The sequence below is a fragment of the Dasypus novemcinctus genome, chromosome 1 (assembly GCF_030445035.2).
Source record: "Dasypus novemcinctus isolate mDasNov1 chromosome 1, mDasNov1.1.hap2, whole genome shotgun sequence".
NCBI classification, from domain to species: Eukaryota; Metazoa; Chordata; class Mammalia; order Cingulata; family Dasypodidae; genus Dasypus; species Dasypus novemcinctus.
This window is the reverse complement of record NC_080673.1, coordinates 207,909,901-207,928,916: the sequence shown is the minus strand read 5'-3', so window position 1 is coordinate 207,928,916 and position 19,016 is coordinate 207,909,901. Positions and strand designations below refer to the sequence as shown.

The 19,016-nt window shown below is 60.4% G+C and overlaps 1 protein-coding gene across 2 annotated transcripts; it reads left to right on the top strand.

Moving 5' to 3' along the window:
* The first annotated feature begins 373 nt into the window (after positions 1–373).
* TACC3 (transforming acidic coiled-coil containing protein 3) lies at positions 374–16,599 on the top strand. 2 transcript variants are annotated; one of them, XM_058301642.2, is made up of 16 exons: positions 374–480; positions 2,264–2,426; positions 2,565–2,707; positions 8,405–9,373; positions 9,911–9,986; positions 10,124–10,226; positions 12,869–12,921; positions 13,272–13,399; positions 13,606–13,693; positions 13,817–13,921; positions 14,646–14,722; positions 14,805–14,848; positions 15,606–15,766; positions 16,042–16,148; positions 16,234–16,354; positions 16,425–16,599. In XM_058301642.2, the coding sequence occupies exons 2-16, from the start codon at positions 2,265–2,267 to the stop codon at positions 16,488–16,490; spliced, it is 2,403 nt and encodes an 800-aa protein (XP_058157625.1). In that variant the 5' UTR covers positions 374–480; position 2,264; the 3' UTR covers positions 16,491–16,599. The 2 variants fall into 2 exon arrangements, with proteins under 2 accessions (XP_058157625.1, XP_071073711.1); XM_071217610.1 differs by lacking the exon at positions 374–480 and adding an exon at positions 864–948.
* The last annotated feature ends 2,417 nt before the right edge of the window (positions 16,600–19,016 follow it).

Sequence of the window (19,016 nt, the reverse complement as noted above, 5' to 3'; positions counted from 1 at the left end):
GACTGAGTCCTCACGCCGATGGCCGCCGGGATGGTCTTCCTGGGGGTGCGGTCCCGCCCCACGGCCCGCCCCGGAAGGGGCGCCGCAGCCGGCCCCACTCCACAGCTGAGGCGGCTGGAGCCCAGCGAGCGGCCCCCAGGCCTGCACCGCCCACGCAGGCCGCGCGGCCGGCCACGTCCGCCGCGGGCCCGACCCGCGGCCCCACCCCGCCCCTGACCCCTAGCGACCCCGCGCCCGGAAGCGGAACTTGGCGCGGGAGGGGCGGGGCCGGCGCGGCGCGGCGCTCTATTGGCCGCCGGCTGCCCCCTGGCGCCCGCCCCCCCGCGCGCTGATTGGCTGCGCGGGACCAACCGTCCGTATTTGAATCGGGGGCGGCGGGCGCGAGCGGACTCGGCGGTGGGACGGGTCTCCGCACGGCGGAGCGGCGCCTCTCTGCCTCTCCCTTTCTTTCTTCTCCTTGTGCTTCCGCCCGGCGGGCAGGTAGGCGGCCGCGTCCCTGGCCCGGTTCCCGCGCGGTGGGGGGCTGGGTCGGCCCTCGCTGGACTCGGTCTCCGCCCTCGTGGGCTCGGGGCCGCGCCCCCCGCTGCCCGGGCCGCGCGCCTGAGGGGAAGTGGAGCCCGGCGGGCCCGGGGACGGCGAGCGCGGATCGCGGGGCGGCCGCAGGCTCCCCTCGGCCCCGCCCCGCTCGCCCCGGGTGTCCTCTCCGCTCCCCGCCTCCTGCTCGGGGTCCGCGGCCCTGCGGAGCTTCCCCGAGGGCCCACCTTCCCTTCCGGAGCCGCTCCCGCCCCTGGAGGTCCTCCCCGCGCCTCTCTCCTCCCCGCTGGCAGGGTCTCGCTCCGGGGTCCCGGATCAGCATATCCACAGAGCGGAGCCGCTTTGTCCCCCACCTCCTGAGGCTCGCTGTCCTCACGGCCCCTGCAGCTCTCGTTCTCCCTCCGGCCCACTCCGGTACGGCTTTTGCCACCCCCTTCCAGTGGCCCCCTGGCACCGCGGTCGCCAGCGGTCAGCATATTGGCACCTCCCGTGTGGCTCTTGGTCCTTCTCCTGCCTGGCCGTGCCCTGGATCTGGCCGGCTTGTTCCTTTCCGAGATGCTTCTCACCTGCCTTCTGAGACCCGGGCTCGTTATCCGGGCCCCACCCCCTCGCCCTGGGTCTCCTTGGTCCGTCCCCCTTCTGATGTCCCACACCTGGACCTTGGGTGCTGCCCACGGGCCTTGCCCTCCTACTCCCTGGGTGACGTCATGCGACCTCGTGCAGTGTCTGGACTGGTAAACCGTAAAGCCTGCCGCCCCAGACTCCCCTGCCCGACCGCAGCTGCCCCACTTGACCCAAGCCTGGACCCCTCCTCAGCCCCTCATGGCTGCACCCGGGGCCCAGCTGCTGGCTCTCCCCAGCAGCCACTTGGCTGGGTTAGAGTGACTTCTGAATGCAAGCTCCAGGCGCCCCCATGGCTTCCCACCCGGTCAGGGTGAAGGCCAAACGCTCTGCCCATATTCCTGACTTGTCTGTCTCACAGCAGTTAGCACTCCTCGCTCTGTTGTTTGGACCAGGCCCTGAGACATATGCCTCCCGCGTAGCCCAGCAGCCAAGCTGGGCAGCTGCACTCCCTCTGGTTGCCTTGCCCTTCACCGTTCCTCCTCCACTAACGGGAGCCGCTTCTGTTGCTCACCCCCAGCAGTGACACTCAGGCAGCGCTGGGCCTGTCCTGGAACTTGCCAGACCCAACTTGAGGCTGCTGGGATGGCTGCTAGGTCCCAAGCCTAGTGGTGGAGGCTTCTCAGCACCCCAGCTACTCCTGGGTGTCCTCGCCCATTCCGCTTCTGTTCTTCCTCCTCGGCCTCCGGGCCCTCTGCCCCCCATTCCTGTCGGGCACTTCTCTCCTGACTCGAAACCTGGGGTCTGGCTCCTAAGCCGAGACACAGCCGCACACAGCCCTGGCTGCTCCCCGTGTCCCTGCCCCCCTGAGATGAGGCAGGCTTGGCCTCTGGGCTTTCTGCCAGACCAGTGCTTAGTCTTCTCACCTGTGACCCAGCCCAACAGCCCAGGTGCAGGCTCCTCACATGGTCAGTGTTTCTCATCTTGCTCCCGTGGAGAATCGGTCTCTGGAGGGGGAAGAGGCCTGCTGTCCCACTTGCCCAGGGTGCTTTGCGTGAGGCGTGAGTCCCGGGCAGGAAAGGGGGCGCCCTCGGTCCAGTCCCTGTCTGGACGACACTGTCCCAGCCTTGTTGCCATCCACAGACACAAGCACTGTCTGCTTTTCCAGAATGAGTCTGCAGATCTTAAATGATGAAAACGTCACTGGTGACAAAGCCACCGAGAATTGCGACTTCCTCTTTTCACCACCAGAATTAACCGGAAGGTCTTCTGTTCTTCGGCTGTCACAGAAAGAAAATGTGCCCCCCAGAAGCGTAGCCAGAGCTATGAAGGTGGGCCTGCCTGTCCCTGTGGAACGCGGCACGTGCCCAGGCCCTGCTCTGCTGGCTGAGCCGGCATACCACTGCCCACTGGACTGCGGACACCCTGAGCCTTCAAACGGGCATGCCTTCCCTCTCGCTCCCCCACAGGTGACCTTCCAGACACCTCTGCGGGATCCGCACACGCAGAGGATTCTCAGTCCTAGTGTGACCAGCAAACTCGAGGCTCCTTTTGCTCTGGATGAGACCGTTGGACGGGCAAGCCTTCCTCCCAGCTGGACGGAGAGCGAACAGTAAGTGTTGACGCTGTCCTGTGCAGTGCTTCCAGCGCCACCAGCAGGCCCGCTGGGCTTGGGCCTCTCGAGGCCTCTGCTCGTGTTCCCGTGGCACCTGGCCAAGCACTCAGCTCTGGAGGCCGTCTTCTGGTGGGACAATGAGGGGTCAGGGCCCCCTGCCAAGGCTGGGCCTCAGTGCTGGTGCCTCTGTGCCTCTCTCCAGGGAAGCACCCTTCTGGAGCTTCATGTTGTGTTCCACTCGTCTTCTCTTCTTTTCTGCTATGCCAGGACTTGGAGAAAGCTTACGGGTACTTGTTTTTTAAAGGGAGACAACTGTATGTTATATAACCTAGTGGTGAGAGTAAGTGTGAGGTTGGTATTTAACCCCCCAATTGTAGTTGGGGACGTGTCTCTGCAGCCTGGCAAGGCGCAGGTGGTGGGCTGGTGCTTGGCCCTGCGGCCGGCAGCTGTCTGGCCGCAAAGTGATAGCTGTATCTCTTCCTGTCTTTGCCTGGAGAGGAAGAGAGAGTGTCTCGGTTAGCCCAGGCCTGCCAGTGCTGATACCAGAAAGGGGCTGGCTTTCCTAATGGGGTTTTATTAGGGGTAAACACTTAACAGTTCCAAGGCCATGAAATGTCCAAATCAAACCAATTTCAGAGCTGCTTTCCTACCCAAGTCAGCTGCTAGTGATCCTGGGGTCCTGCCACGTGACAAAGATGGCGATCGTCTCTGCCAAGGGCCCCCCTCCAGAGTCTGCCTTCTGGAGCCCAGCTGAGGGCAGCTAGGCCTCGGGCTTGTCTATTTCCAGGCCGCCTCCTTCAGTCTCTTGCGGCTTCTCTGCCTGCCTGCAGCCATGGCACACCTGAAGTCCTCTCACACATGGCAGGACCAAAAATAAGTCAAAGGAGTGGGTGTAGCTCAGTGGTTGAGCACCTGGTTTGCATGTATGAGGTGTCCCAGGTTCAATCCCTGGTACCCTCAAAGGGCAGCTTCCTTCCCCTCTGTGTCTCCATTTGTATCAGCTCCAGTGAGAGGGCAGAGTCACACTCCACGGGCACAGTCCTGTCACCCAGGCCTCACACCCACAGGAAGGGGTAGTTCAAAAACACAAGCCTTGTCTTTTTGGGATTCTTAAAAGAACTTGGAACTGTCACACGGGGGTGCTCAGAGTCTAGGCTGTTGACTGAAGAGCAAGTCACTCAAAAATGAAGTCTTCAGGGGACATTGGCTGGGGAGGGGCTGGGGGCTCGCTTAGGATGGATCTCCGGACCTCCCACCACTACACACTCAGGTGTGCATCTGCTCCCCGGCCACAGGTGAGGACACAGACCTAAGGCCTGCCCTTGGCAGGCGGGTGGGAGCCCCTCCCCCAGGAGAGAGGCTATGGTCAGGCAGGACCCCAGAAGGCAGGCTGTGCCGTCAGCCCCTTCCAGGCCACCTGGGAGCGCAGCTTCTATGATGGACGGCATGTGTGGGAGAGCCCAGGCCCCCCCGGCCCCCCACCCCACGTGAACTGCCACGTGCTGTGCTAGCAAGAGAAACCCCTCCACCCCCTTCCCTGGATGGTCAGGGGCTTCCGAGGGTCGGGGAGCTGCCTCTCTGGCCTGTTTTTGTCCTGCCTTTGCCGGTTTAGCTGTTTATGACTTGCTTTTTCTGTTAAACCAGGTTTCAGGTGTACAAAGGTTTAAAGAACAAAAGTACGTTAATAACAAGTCACCAAAAAAGGAGAAGGTCCTTGGGCCCCCAGACCACGGGCCCCTCCCCCAGAAAAGACTTCTGTACCTATTTTATTACTTTACTTTTCAGCTTAATTTTTGCTTTTTTTTTTTTTTTTGCTTTCTTTTTAATTATGGTAAGATATATGTATCATAAAAGCTCTTTTAACTGTTTTGGGTGGACAGTCCTTTGATGCTGAGTTCCTAGACAATGCCATTCCTTCCCCACCCCCACCCCCCAACCACTTGTCTGCTTCTGTCTATGGATTTGCTATTAGAAGTATTTCACATAAGGGAAATCACTCGAAGATTTGTCCTTTTGGTATCTGGCTATCTCCCTCAACATGTTGTCTTCAAGGTTCTCCGTTTTCTTTGTAATGGCTGGATACTATTCTACCGCATGTCGCTCATCCATTTGCTGGTTGGTGAAGTCTTGGGTTATCTCCCTTTCGGCTGTTGTGAATATGCTGCTGTGAACATGGTGTGTGGATATCTGCCCAAGGCCCTGCTGTCAGTTCTTTGGGTCTATATCTAGTAGCAGGATTGCCAAGTCATATAATTCCATATTTAACTTCCTGAGGAACTGCCCAGCTTCTGCAGTGGCTGCACCATTTGACTTACACACCAACAGTCTAGAAGCATTCTGGTTTCTCCACATTCTTACCCACGCTTTCTCTTCTTGGGTTTTGTTTTTGTTTGTTTGTTGTTGTTGTTTTTAAAGATTTATTTATTTATTTATTCTCCCCTCCCCCAGGTGTCTGTTCTCGGTGTCTATTTGCTGCATCTTGTTTCTTTGTCCGCTTCTGTTGTCGTCAGCAGCCGGGAAGTGTGGGCGGCGCCATTCCTGGGCAGGCTGCTCTTTCTTTCGCGCTGGGCGGCTCTCCTTACGGGTGCACTCCTTGCGCGTGGGGCTCCCCTATGCGGGGGACACCCCTGCGTGGCAAGGCACTCCTTGCGCGCATCAGCACTGCGCATGGGCCAGCTCCACACGGATCAAGGAAGCCCGGGGTTTGAACCGCGGACCTCCCATGTAGTAGACGGACACCCTAACCACTGGGCCAAGTCCGTTTCCCTATTTGTTTGTTTTTAAGATTTATTTATTTCTCTCCCCTTCCCCCCCACCCCGGTTGTCTGTTCTCTGTGTCTATTTGCTGTGTCTTCTTTGTCCGCTTCTGTTGTCGTCAGCAGCACGGGAATCTGTGTTTCTTTTTGTTGCGTCATTTTGTTGTGTCAGTTCTCCGTGTGGGCGGCACCATTCCTGGGCAGGCTGCACTTTCTTTCACGCTGGGCGGCTTTCCTTACAGGGCGCACTCCTTGCGTATGGGGCTCCCCTACACGGGGGACACCCCTGCGTGGCAGGACACTCCTTGCGCACATCAGCACTGCGTATGGGCCAGCTCCACACGGGTCAAGGAGGCCTGGGGTTTGAACCCCGGCCTCCCATGTGGTAGACAGACGCCCTAACCACTGGGCCAAGTCTGCCGCCCTCTTCTTGAGTTTTTTAGTAGCCATTCTCGTGGGTGTGACGTGGTATCTTGTAGATTTAGTTTGCATTTCTCTAAAAGCTAATGATGTTGAACATTTTTTCATATACTTATTGGCTATTTAAGTATCTTCCTTGAAGAAAAGTCTTTTCGGATTCTTGGCCTGCTTTTTAACTAGGTTGTCTGTCTTTTGTTGAGTTGTACGAGTTTTTTATATATTCTGGATATTAGACTCTTATAGATACATGGTTTCCAAATATTTTCTCCCATCCTGTTCACTTTTAGTTAATATCCTTTGCATAAAACCTTTTAATTCTGATGTACATTTATCCATTTTTCCCCTTGTTGCCCTTGCTTTTGGTATAAAATCTAAAATTCCACTGCCTAGTATACGTCTTTTTTTTTTTTTTTTAAGATTTATTTTGTTCTCCCCCCCCCCCCCCTCCATTGTCTGCTCTCTGTGTCCATTTGCTGTGTGTTCTTCCGTGTCTGCCTGTATTCTCATTAGGCAGCTCTGGGAACCGATCCTGGAACCTTTTGAAGTGGGACAGGTGTTACCATTCTCTTGCACCACCTCAGCTCCCTGGTCTGCTGCGTCTCTTAGTCGCTCTCGTCTGTGTCTCTTTATGTTGTGTCATCTTGCTGTGCCAGCTCTCTGCGTGGGCCAGCTCGCCACACGGGCCAACTTGCCTTCACCAGGAGGCCCTGGGTATCAAACCCTGGACCTCCTATATGGTAGGTGGATGCTTGAGCTATGTCCGCTTCCCCTAGTCTGAGTCTTGAGATATTTTCCTGTGTTTCATCGTTAGGAGCTCTACTGTTGGTCCATTTTGAATTAACTTCTGCACCTGGTGAGAGGTAGGAGTCTGCATTCGTTCTTCTGCTTGTGGGTTTCCAGTTGTCCCAGTGTTTGTTGAGGAGACCGTTCATTCCCATGGTATGAACTTGGCATCTGTTTTGATTTGCTAAGAGCTGCCACGGCCGTACACCACACGGGGTGGCCTTCACAGCAGGGGTTCGTTAGGCTGCAGGCGTGCACCAAGGCTGTTACGTGTCCCCATCAGGGCATCGCCAGGCATGCTCCTTCCTGAAGACCAGCACGTGGGGCCTCAGCTGGTCTCCCTTCTCCTCCAGGTCTCGTTGCTGCAGCTTCCGGCTTCCTCTCTCCCGGGTTCCCTGGACTTCGGCTCCTTGCCCTTGTGGCATTCTCTCTCTGCCCCTGTGGCTTTTTCTGTGTGTGTCAAAATCACCTGGCCATCTATGTGTGGGTTCACCTTTGTCCTCACAGTTCTACTCCAACTATCTGTACGTGTATCCTTCTGTAGTACCACACCGTTTGAATTATTGTCATTTTGAAATTGGGAAGGGTGAGTGCTCCAATTCTGCTCCTTTTCAAGATCATTTAGGCAGTTTGGGACCCCTTGTAAATCCACATGAATTTTAAGGTCAGCTTTTTCAGTTCTGCAAAAGCGGCAGCTGGAATTTTGATAGGGATTGTGTTTGATTTGAATTACCTTCTTTTGGAACTCAGCTAAATGAGGTTAGGGCAAATCAAATATTCTTCCAAAACAGCTCCCAAAAGGAAAGGAGGTTTGGCAGCTGGGAGAAGCTGCCTCCTGGCTCCCGTGGGCCTGGCTTCAAGCTGCCCAGGGCTCCTTCAAGGACAGGCAGTGAGGGTCAAACAGGACCTGGGCAGGCTGCCCCAGGTGGGCGTGGGCCGCGAGCCTGTCCTTGCTGGTGGCGTGGCGGCTCAAGCCCGCACGTGCGATGGCGAATGTTGTGTCGCACTGTCTGTCCACTTCCTGGGGCTGGCAAGTGTCCAGGTGGGAAGCTCCCCAGCAGAGGTGGTGGTTTGGCAGGAACAGGCCCTGAGCAGGTCGTCTTGTGGCCCTGGCCGCTAGTGAAGACGGGCCTGGCCAGGATGACCCCTTTGTGAATGGCTGAGGGGATGGCCTTGGGGATCAGGGCATGCAGACGGGCTTGAGCTGAGCTCTCCGTCCCCCGGCACAGACAGCGAGTGAAGGAGAGGCAGCTTAGCTACACGGTTCAAGGAAGGACAGCAGGCTGGCCCTTCACCTGCACCCCCGAGACGTCCCCACACCCGGCAGCTCGCACCCTCCCGTGCAGGGTCACACCGCCCTGGGGTCCCCCCAGCCCTCCTCAGGAGCAGCCTGGGTGAGCCCAGCCTCACGCCGGAAGCCCAGAGCCACCCTGGAGGCAGGCGGGGCCCTGCCTGTGTCCATGGCACCGCGTCCCTGGGGACCCACACTTCAAGGGAGATGGTCAGGGCAGGAGACCTCAAGCAGCTCGCGTCCCGCCTCTGCTCTCAGAAGCCCACGTGTCCCCCGACGGGTACGGCGTTGGTGTTGGTGCACGTCAGGGGAACCGAGGAGAGGATTGCCCGAACATTTTTTCTCTTTTTTTTCCCTGTCTTTAGTTAATGTTTTCATGAGGACTAAAGTCTGACTAGAAAACTGACACCCTCCTTAGCACTAACCGAGTCTGTTTCTAAAAAGGCAACAGCTGCCCGAGGCCGTGGACGCTGGGACTAACGGAGGGACCCAGCAGCAAGCCGGGGCCGACGCGGCCCCTCCCGCACACGCCACGAACCCGGAAAGCAGCCGCGTCCAGGACCCAGGCTCTGTCCTGCTCGGGGAGGGGGCATCGGCGGGCTCCTGCATCCCCGAAGGCCCCCAGAGCCTGCCAGTGCCTCCCGGACCAGTGCGGGGCAGCCCCGAGACGGCCTCGGGGGAGGGTGTTGGTTCCTACTCCGTAGATAAAAGTGTCACAAGTGCTCCCGAAAGCCTGGAGGACTGGGCGGGAGCCACGGGCCTAGAAGGCGCAGAGAAGCCTCCCAGGGCCGCAGAGGGGAGCCCAGATGGCCAGGTCTCCTCAGCCATGGCCGCTTCACCTCTTGGGGGGCGACGAGGGGAGACACTCCCCATGGACCTTCCCAGAGAGGCCCCGGCCTGTCCCATGGACGCCCCCCCGAGGGAAGAGCAGAGGCCACCAGCCGGCACAGCGGGTGACACCAAGGCCCCCAGCACGCCTGTGCCCACAGGCCCTGCCCAGCCCCCGCCTGCGGGCCCCCCCAGCCCTGGCCCCAGTGCTCAGAAGGGCGAAGACACTGGGCACGCGGCGGCCACGCAGAGCGAGCCAGTGAGGCTAGAGATCGGCTTCTCTGACCACCCTGCCGACGGAAAGGCGCCTCCGCCACGGAGGCTGGGCAAGCGGCCCGGCACCAAGCCCCCCGTTCAGAGGCCAGAGGCGAGACAGAAGGCCCCCAGGAAGACAGGAGAGGAAGGCGCGCACCGGGGGTCCGCTGCCCGCGGGTCCTATAGCCTGGACTGGGACAAGCTCGACGATCCCAACTTCAGCCCGTTCGGAGGGGGCTCCAAGTGTGCTGGCGGGGAGGCCCGGCCCCCTCCCACGGCCGAGCAGCCGGGTGCTGGGGCTGCAGCCGCTGGGGACGCAGCCCAGACTCGGTAAGTGCCCTGGGCTGGGGGTCCTGGGGCAGCTGAGCCTTGAGGCCGTACCCGTGCCCCCTGAGGGGCCTCAGGGCGTGCGGGCCAGCCAGGAAGGAGCCGAGGGCCGGGCTGCGGCAGGGCCGGGCCCCCAGTCCCGGGGTGACAGGCTTGAGTTGCCTCAACATGGCCTGAGCTTTGAAACACCCATTGTATTGTGAAATAGCCGTGCAGGAGCGTGACTTACCTGCAGACAAGGAGGCAGAACAAGCGGGCGGCCACCTGCCCCGGGGGCCCTGTCCCAGGGTGCTGCCGGGTCCTGGCCTCCGGCTTTTACCTGGTAGCCGAGTGCGTTCCAGGGACGTTCTTCGTGGTAGACCTGGGCAGTCTAGAAAGGTCTGCAGGAGAGAAGCGGCCCTGCCGTCCAGCGGCTGTGCTGTCCTCTGCGCCCGCGAGCCGTGGCAGTGCACGGGGTCGCTGTGAGGACGACTGCTCAGGACCGAGCTCCGGCCGCACAGGGGTGGGGTGGGCCGCACAGCTCTAACACAGTCTCTCCAGGCAGGTGGTTCGAGCCTCGGCCGAGGACGCACCTGTGCTCCAGGGTGCAGCGCAGACCCCACAGGCCGCAACCGAGGTATGCTGGGGCCGCCCTGGCTGTGCGGGCTGGAAAAGTGGCGGGACCTGGGGGCCTCCTGGGGCGAGGCGGCCGCTGCTGTGCGCTCGCTGCTGTGCTAGGCCCTGGCTCGAGGTGTTCTCTGGCCTTCCTTTCAGGAGGGAGCAGTGAGCCGCCTGGGCAGTGAGCCAACAGCCCTCCCCACACAGCAGGGTCCAGCCTTGGACATGGCCGCGGAGACCTTCAGGGACCCCACGGAAGGTAGGTGGCCCAGGGCCTGGGCCTGTCCTGAGCACTCACTGGCTGAAGTGTGTTCCGGGCTGTTCCGGCCTTCCGGGGTTCGCGAGGACTCCCGGTCCACCCCCAGGAACAGGGCTGATGCCACTCCTGGGAGCCGAGCTGCAGGCGACAGGCATGCTTAGGCCAGAGAGCTGGCCAGGCAGCGCCAGGCAAAGACAAAAGGCAACAAGCCGGGGTCTCCCCTGCCCGCCCCGGGCCTTAGAGGAACTGGGGCCCTTGGGCTTGGGTGGGTTGGTTTTTTTGTTTTGCTGACCCAGGAGATTTTTTTTTAAATAGCTTTATTGAGATACACTTCACCCATTTAAAGGGTTCTTTTTAGGGGAGCAGGTGGAGCTTGGTGGTTGAGCACCTGCTTTGCACATACGAGGTCCTGGGTTCAGTCCCCAGTACCTCCTAAAAAATTAGAGCGTCCCCTCTAGCCGTGCCCCCGACCGCCGCCCCAGCCCTGGCCAGCAGAGGGCACTTGCTGACGGAGCCCCGCCCTGGACACTTCCTGTGCGTGGCGTTGCACAATCGCGTGCTCCTTTGTGACCGGCTTCCTGTACATGAGCTGGTTCCTCCGTGGAACTTTGTTCCTGTTCTGGTTGAAGAGCGCCCGGTTGGCGGGGACCCGGGTGCTGGTCGCTCTCTGTGGGGGGCGGTGGGCGCGGCCCCTCTCGGCCTGTGAGCCATGCCGCTGTAAACCTCGGCGCCCAGGTTTTCCTGGGGGCGTGGGTCCCCCCTCCCAGGCGCTGCCGGGTCACGTGTGGTTCTGAGTTTGAGTGTCGGAGGAACTGCCCGGGGCGGCTGCCTGCCTCCCGCCCCTGGCGCGTGCGGGTTCCCACTGGGCGCGTCCTCGCCAGCACCCGTCGCCTGGCTCTTGGGCTCCAGCCGTCCTGGCGGGCGAGAAGTGGGTGAAACATGACAGCGCGTGTCTGTGCTCTGCTCCCTTCATTTGTAATTTTTAATTGTAAATGATAGATAACACCTAACGTTCTAAGTGGACAATTCTTTGACCTAAATACATTGGCGCTACTGAGTAACTTTCCCCACTGTTTCCAGGTTATTTTCCTTATCCTAAACCAAATTCCATACTCCGCATGATTGCCCCCTCCTTCCCCTCCTCATCCCCTCCCCGGGAACCACAGCTCTGCCTCTACGTCTGCTTGTTCCCTGTGATTCTCCAAGAGGAACCGCACGTTACCTGTCCCTTTTCGTCGGCTCATTTCACTCAACGTGCTCTCTTCAAGGCCTCCCTGTGTCACATGTCACCAGCACGTCCTCGTCCCGGCGAACGCCGCGTGCCCTGGTGCGGGCGGGCCACGCGCGCGTGGTTTGCTTGGCGCCTCCCTAGTGGCTGACGGGGGTACCGCTTTCGTCACTTTTGGAGAGATGTCTGTTGGAGTCTTTTGTCCATTTTTTAATTGAATTACTTGCCTTTTTATTTTAACTGAGTTGTAAAAGTTCTCCCCATGTTTTAGGTACAAATCCCATGTTAGGTACATGATTTGTAAATATTTTTTCCGTTTTGTGGGTTGTTTGCTCACTTCTGTTATAGTATCCTTTGAAACACAAGTCTAGTTTTTTCTTTTTTTGCTTTTTGAGGCACCCGGGCCGAGGGTTGCGCCAGGACCCTGTATGTGGGGAGCTGGAGCTCGGCCGCTGAGCCACGTGGGCTCCCTGCGTCGGGTTTCCCACACTAGGGGTCAACCCGGGACCTCCCGTGGGAAGCAGGCACACAACCAGGCGGGCCCCCCCCATCCCCACAAGTTTAATTTTGATGGCGTTTAATTTTTTTTTTTTTTTTTTTTATAATGGAGTGAAAATGCCAACAAGGACTTTTTTTTTTTTTTTTTTAGATTTATTTATTTATTTTCCCCCCCTCTCCTGGTTGTCTGTTCTTGGTGTCTATTTGCTGCGTCTTGTTTCTTTGTCCGCTTCTGTTGTCGTCAGCGGCACGGGAAGTGTGGGCGGCGCCATTCCTGGGCAGGCTGCTCTTTCTTTTCACGCTGGGCGGCTTTCCTCACAGGCGCACTCCTTGTGCGTGGGGCTCCCCTACGTGGGGGACACCCCTGCGTGGCATGGCACTCCTTGCACGCATCAGCACTGCGCATGGGCCAGCTCCACACGGGTCAAGGAGGCCCGGGGTTTGAACCGCGGACCTCCCATGTGGTAGACGGACGCCCTAACCACTGGGCCAAAGTCCGTTTCCCATGATGGCGTTTAATTTAATCTCTCATTCCTCATGCTTCTGTTGGCCTACCTGGGAACCCCCCACCTGGTCAGGGTTGTGAGGGTTTGCCCTGAGTTTTCTTCTAAGCATTGTACACCTTTTGCCCTCAGGGTTCAGTGTTTGATCCGTTTCAAGGTAACTGTTGAACTTGGCACCTTTAGGTCTTTTTAGCCATATTATCAGATGTTCGAGCATTTTCCTAGGGCAGCTTTAAAGCAACGCTGACAACCAAGGACAACTATCCTCCCCCCTGCGCTGCTGCTGCCCCCGCGGGGCTGGGGGTGGGGGCTGGGGGCCACTGTCCAGGCACCTTCCCTGCAGAAAGGCGGCTGGGAAATGCTGCCCATGGGCAGGGCGGGCAGGGCGGGCAGTGGCAGTGACGCCCCCTCAGTTCTAGGCACTGGCGCCGAGGTGGACTACCTGGAGCAGTTCGGGGCTTCCTCGGTAAGTGTGCGCAGCAGAGCGCAGCCTCTGCTCGGGGGGCGCCTTGGTGGTTGGGTCACGCTGGAAAGCCACACAGTGTTCGGGCATTCGTAGCTAGCGTGCTTGAGGTCACCTCGTGCCAACTCATGCCTAAGTCTCTCCAGGGCCCTTTTCCCAGTTTCCCTGGGAGGCCACGTCCAGGCCCCTCCAAGCAATCAGAGCGCATGCGCGCCGAGCAGGACACCTGACAGGGTCTGCTGGCTGGGGAGGGGCACCGTGGTTGGGGGGCCGGGGGCTCGGATGGGCCCTGCTTGCCCTCACCAGGGCCTGCGGGTGGGCAGGTGCCCAGTTGACAGGGCTGCCCCCCTCAGTTCCAGGAGTCAGCCCTTCGGAAGCAGTCCCTGTACCTCAAGTTTGATCCCCTCCTCAATGACAGCCCCCGGCGGGCGGTGGTCCCCACAGCGGTGGTGGCGGCAGCAGCGGCGACTGAGACTGATGGGTGAGTCTGTCCAGGGGCATCTGGTGAGCTGAGTTCTCTGAAGAGCTGCTCTCGGCCTTGCGCTCAGGAGCAGAGGGACAGGGGCGGCGGGGCTGCCATGCTGTCGGCGCGTGCCCATAGGGCCTGGGCCGAGCGCTCCGCGGGGCGTGGTGAAAACCAGGGCCTGCCTGGCGCCCGCTGTGCTCAGGCCGCCTCTGTCTTCCCAGGGCTCCTGGCGCAGACACGCCCCCCGCAGTAGGGCCAGCCCCAGCCGTGCTGGTGGACGTGGACTTCCTAGGCGCGCTGGATGTCTCCGTGAGCCCCTGCCCCGCTGCACCGCCTTTCTGGGGTCTGGACAGGCGCAGTCCGTGCCACTCGCCTGTGGGGGTGAGTGAGGGCGCAGCGCAGGGCAGGCGCTCAGCCAGCTGTCCCTTGCAGGTGCCAGGCCCCTTTCCCTGTGGCCTGGGGCCTGGGCTCCCGCCCCTGCCCGCCGGGCCCATCGTGGATGTGCTGCAGTACAGCCAGAAGGAGCTGGATACCGCGGTGAGTGCGCCTCGCTGTCCCTCCGACCCTCGCGTCCCCGCACCCCGGCACAGCACACCTGGTTGGACCCTTCCAGGTCCCTCTGGTGGGACAGGCAGCACAGACTGGAGCCCTGCTCACCAGAGATGGCAGGCCCAGGGCTCCCCAGGCAGGCCGGCCCCCCGGCCCCCGCCAGGCTGCATCAGAGCCGCCGAGCCCCCACGCCCTGTGTTTGCCGCATTCGCCTCTCTACCGCACGTGGGCGAGGGCACCCGGCCACCACCAGGCTTCCTGCCCGCAAAGGCTTCTGGGCCAGGTCAGCTGGAGCCAGTCCGAGGCCCCATCCTTCTCTAAAGCGAGGGGCGTCCCACGTTCCTCCCAGGTGTTTGCCGAGTTCTGCTGGCCACATGCTCCTCCCTCCTGCCAGCCTGGTGACGTGTGGGACATGGGAACTAGTCTGGGGCAGGCCCCGGCCTTCTGGGCTGCCACAGGCTGTCAGGCACTGACGGGCCTGGGGGCCACCGGGTCCCCTTGGAGAGCTGGGGTCTGTCAGTCTGCGGCCACGTGGAAGCAGTGCCGCAGTACGCATGACTCAGGGGCGTCACTCCAGAGATCCTGGGCCCAAGGCCCACCTGTGCCGCCAGGCAGCACTTCCACGCCTGGGGTCCCAAGCCGCCTCATCCGCAAAGGCTGAGCGGCCTATGGCCAGCTCTGTGCCGACAGGTACCCTCCCCTCACTCCACAGGTGAGAGCTGTGCAGGTAGAGAACCAGGAGCTGAAGAGCAGGTGTGAGGAGCTCCAGGAGAAGAACCGGGCGTTGGGGTAAGGTCACTGGTTGGCCGTGCCCGGGTGGCCCGCCCTCGCCTCTGCGCGGTGGTCACGGCCTCCTCTATGCTCCCTGCAGGAGGATCATGGACGAGTTTGAAGGGGTCGCGCAGCAGGCGATGGGTACGTGCCGGCCGCACGCACACGCTCCCCAGCAGCGTCAGGGGCGCCATGACGAGCGCAGGAGAAGCTGATCAGCCAGCGCCGGGCATCGGGGGCGGGCAGCTCTTCAGGGATCCCTGCGGCCCCAGAGCTGGCCGCGGGCCATGGCGGGGCAGGCGCTGTCCCTGCAGTGGGCATGGCACCGCGTCTGACCTGCCGTGGCCAGCCCCTGCTCGGCCATCTGGGGCTGGGTGTGCTGGGCTCCCTCGGGCCCCGGCCGGGATGTGGGGAGAAGGCGGCAGGTTCCAGAGGGGTCCCTGCAGGGACCTGCCCTGGGCACGAGGCCACTGTCCTCTCAACTCCCGACTGCCCAGGGCACCACCAGGCTGTCCGGAAGGTGACAGCAGATGAGGACCTGCCGTCCTCTCCCCAGAGTGGCAGGTCACAGGCCTCGGCCACCCTGACGGCCGCCTCACCTCCTGGCCCTCCTGTGCCGTCTCAGCTCACTTGCTGATTGCCTCTGGCTCCACGCTCATACGTGGCTTTTTTTTTGTAGGTACCAGGGCCGGGGAATGAACCCGGGTCCTCATATGTGGGAAGCTGGCGCTCAGCCGCTGAGCCCATCGGCTCCCGAGAGGGCTTTTTCACGTTCATTTTCACTTGCTTGTTTTCCTTAGGAGGGACCGGGACCGGGACCCAGGACCTCCCTTGTGGGAGGCAGGTGCTCAGCCACTCGAGCCACATCCCCACTGTGAGCCTTTGCTTTTCTTTTCTCAAGAGGATTCGCAGAAACAGAAGGAGCTTGCCACAGCCGAGGTCCAGAAGGTGACGGAGGAGCGAGACCAGCTCGCCGCAGACCTGAGCTCCTTGGAGAAGTCCTTCTCTGACCTCTTCAAGCGCTTCGAGAAGCAGAAGGAGGCCATCGAGGGCTACCGCAAGGTGCGTGGGCTGGCTGGGCCCAAGGGCGCTGGGCACAGGCCCGCCCTGGAGCTGGCCAAGCCCGAGGCCCCACACGGCCCCCGAGGCCTGTCCCCCTCAGGGATTCCTGCGGCGTCCGCGAGGAGGACCCTAGGGACGAGCACCAGCAGAGACAGGCTGGGGCACTCACCAGCCTCGTCGCCCAGCCAGGGTTCCCAGGAGCCGCTCCCCAGATCCAGGGCTGGGCGCCTCGAGCCGCAGGGCCGATCCTAGCGGTGTTTTCTCTCTCCCGGAAGAACGAGGAGTTGCTGAAGAAGTGTGTGGAGGGCTACGTCCAGAGGACCGAGCAGGACGGCCAGCGCTACCAGGCGCTGAAGGCCCACGCGGAGGAGAAGCTCAGGCTGTGTGTGCTGGGGCGTGGGGGTGGCCTGCGGGGCTTGGGCCGCGCCCCCTCGAGGGCCCGGGCTCACTGCCCTCCGCTCCTCCAGGGCCAACGAGGAGGTGGCGCAGGTGCGCAGCAAGGCCCAGGCAGAGGCGCTGGCCCTGCAGGCCAGCCTGCGCAAGGAGCAGATGCGTGTCCAGTCACTGGAGAGGGCCGTGGAGCAGAAGGTGTGGCCGCGGGCAGGGCCTGGGGGAGGCAGGCAGAGGGCCGCAGCCAGCTCCTCTCCTTTTTCCTCAGACGAAAGAAAACGAGGAGCTCACCAGGATCTGCGATGACCTCATCTCGAAGATGGAGAAGATCTGACGCGGCTTCCGCGGCCTCTGTCCTCTCTGTCTGTAAGCCTGTCCCATAGATTTTTCTCTCGCCTTAGGAAGACGACCAAATAAAGTTCCCCTTAAGTTTAAGCTCTGAAGTCAAGCGTCTCCGGGCTTGATTGAAATGGCGGTTTCCGGTTTGGGGCTGAACCGAGCCCACCACTGCCGCCCCCCTGCACCCGCCTCCTGTCCCCCCGCCCGCGTCGGCCTCTGTGCCCCCAGCCTGCCTGAGAGCATCCGCAGCCCACGAGGCCTCCAGCCTCACTCCTGCCCGGTCTGCCCTGGCCTTCGGGGCCACGCACGAGGTGCTGGGGTGGGTGCACACAGACCAAGGGGGCTCAAGCTTTGGTGTAAAAAAGCTGAACCTCAGTGTGATGGCCAGTCCTCCGTGCCCACCTGGCTAGCGGCAGTGCCCAGTTGGTCAAACGTGGGTGACGCATGGGAGCTCTGCACATTGTGCATGATTGTTCTGTAAGCTCACAACTTCTCTAAATAGATGTATAAAAAGCCATATAAATTCAATGGATGGAAGTGATGTTTTTATGCTTAAAAAACATGAATCTGGGAGACGTGTGGAAACCATGTATCTGACAAGGGTTTGCTAGAGTATGTAAGGAACAACCACTCAAGGCAGCCCGATGAGAAATGGGCAAAGGACTTGACCTTTCTCCAGAGAAGATAAACAGACGTCCAGTAAAGACGGTCCACATCGGTGGAATCAGGCGTGCACAGCACAGCCACAGAGATCCCGGCACTCCACACCCGTGAGGACAACCACTCGAAAGAAACAACCAAAGAAGGCTGGCCGCGTGCAGAGAAACGAGCCGCTGTGTGTGGCTGGTGGCAATGTAGGCCGGCCGGCCGCTGCGGGAGACGGGTGAGCAGTTTCTCAAAGTTAAACCACCCCCACATGCCCCCGCGGTCCCACGCCTGGGTTTGCACCCAGAAGAAGTGAGAGCAGGACTGACATCGCGCCCCCACGGCCACAGTGGCGTTACCCACAACTGCGAGGAGACGGAAGCAACCTGAGTGTCCATCGGCAGGGGACACACAGACGTGGTGTGCGCACATCACACGTCATCTCACGGTTAAGGAATGGAGTCCGGACACGCAACAACACAGATGAACCTCAGAGATGCCGTGTTGAGTGAAAAAAAGCCAGGAGCAAAAAAGCAAATGTCGTATGACTGCACTTATATTAAACAACAAGAATACACAAACTTTCAGAGAAGAAAGGCCTGGCAGGAGGGGGAAGGGAAGGTAAAACAGTGGGTGCCGTTTCTGATTGAGCTTCTAGAGACGTGTGGGGGAGTGGGTGTGGCGCAGTGGCTTGGGTACCTGCTTCCCATGTTCCCACATTCCCACATACAAGGTCCTGGCTCATTCCCCACTACTTCTTAAAAAAAAATCCTTGGGAAACAGACTTGGCCCAGTGGTTAGGGCGTCCGTCTACCACATGGGAGGTCCACGGTTCAAACCCCGGGCCTCCTTGACCTGTGTGGAGCTGGCCCATGTACAGTGCTGATGCGCGCAAGGAGTGCCCTGCCATGCAGGGGTGTCCCCTGTGTAGGGGAGCCCCACGCACAAGAAGTGCGCCCCGTAAGGAGAGCCGCCCAGCGCGAAAGAAAGTGCAGCCTGCCCAGGAATGGCGCCGCCCACACTTCCCGTGCCACTGACAACGGAAGCGGACAAAGAAACAAGACGCAGCAAATAGACACAGAGAACAGACAACCGGGGGAGGGGGGGGGAATTAAATCTTTTTAAAAAAAAAAAAGCCTTGTGAATGTAACAGCAGTGAGTTGTGCTCTTGCTGAAATGGGGAATTTCACGTTGTAGATGTTGGCATAGCTTAACGGCTGCAGCCCCGGCTCCTGCCCGAGTCTGGCCGCCAGCGCCACCCCCCCACACACACACACACACACGGATTCCGGGCTTCCCAGCTCCCGCCATCGTACAGGCCAAGTCCTCGAATCAGCGTCTATGCGGACAGCGCCTTCCTGTCAGCTTCGCTGGAGAGCCCCGATGGGTGCCCAGGGCAACCAAGGAGCAGGCATTTCAACCTAAAGGGAAAGACAAGAAGTCCTGGCACAGGGGGGGTTCTCGGAGCAGGTGCAGCTCAAGTGGCTGAGCGCCTGCTTCCTGTAGACAAGGCCCTGGCTTGGATCCCTGGTAACGCCTAAAACCAAAATTTGAAAAAAAAAGCTCCTCACTGGGGAGTGGATGCTCAGTGGTTGAGCACCTGCTTCCCACGTAGGAGGTCCTGGGTTCAATACCTGATTCCTCAAAAAAAAAGCAGTGGGGGCCCTCAGGGTCGACACCTCCCCCTCCCCAGCCTGCACTTGGCGAGGTGTGCTTCCTGGAGGGCCCTCTCCAGGTGCCCGTCCACCTGCACACGGCCAGGCACTGCCCAGCATCCTGAGGTTTGAACCCAAGTGGGGGGCGGAGGCTGAGGGGGGACTCGCAGGGGCGGCAGCAAACACCGGGCCAGGCCCCAGGAGCCCTTCTGGATGGGGCA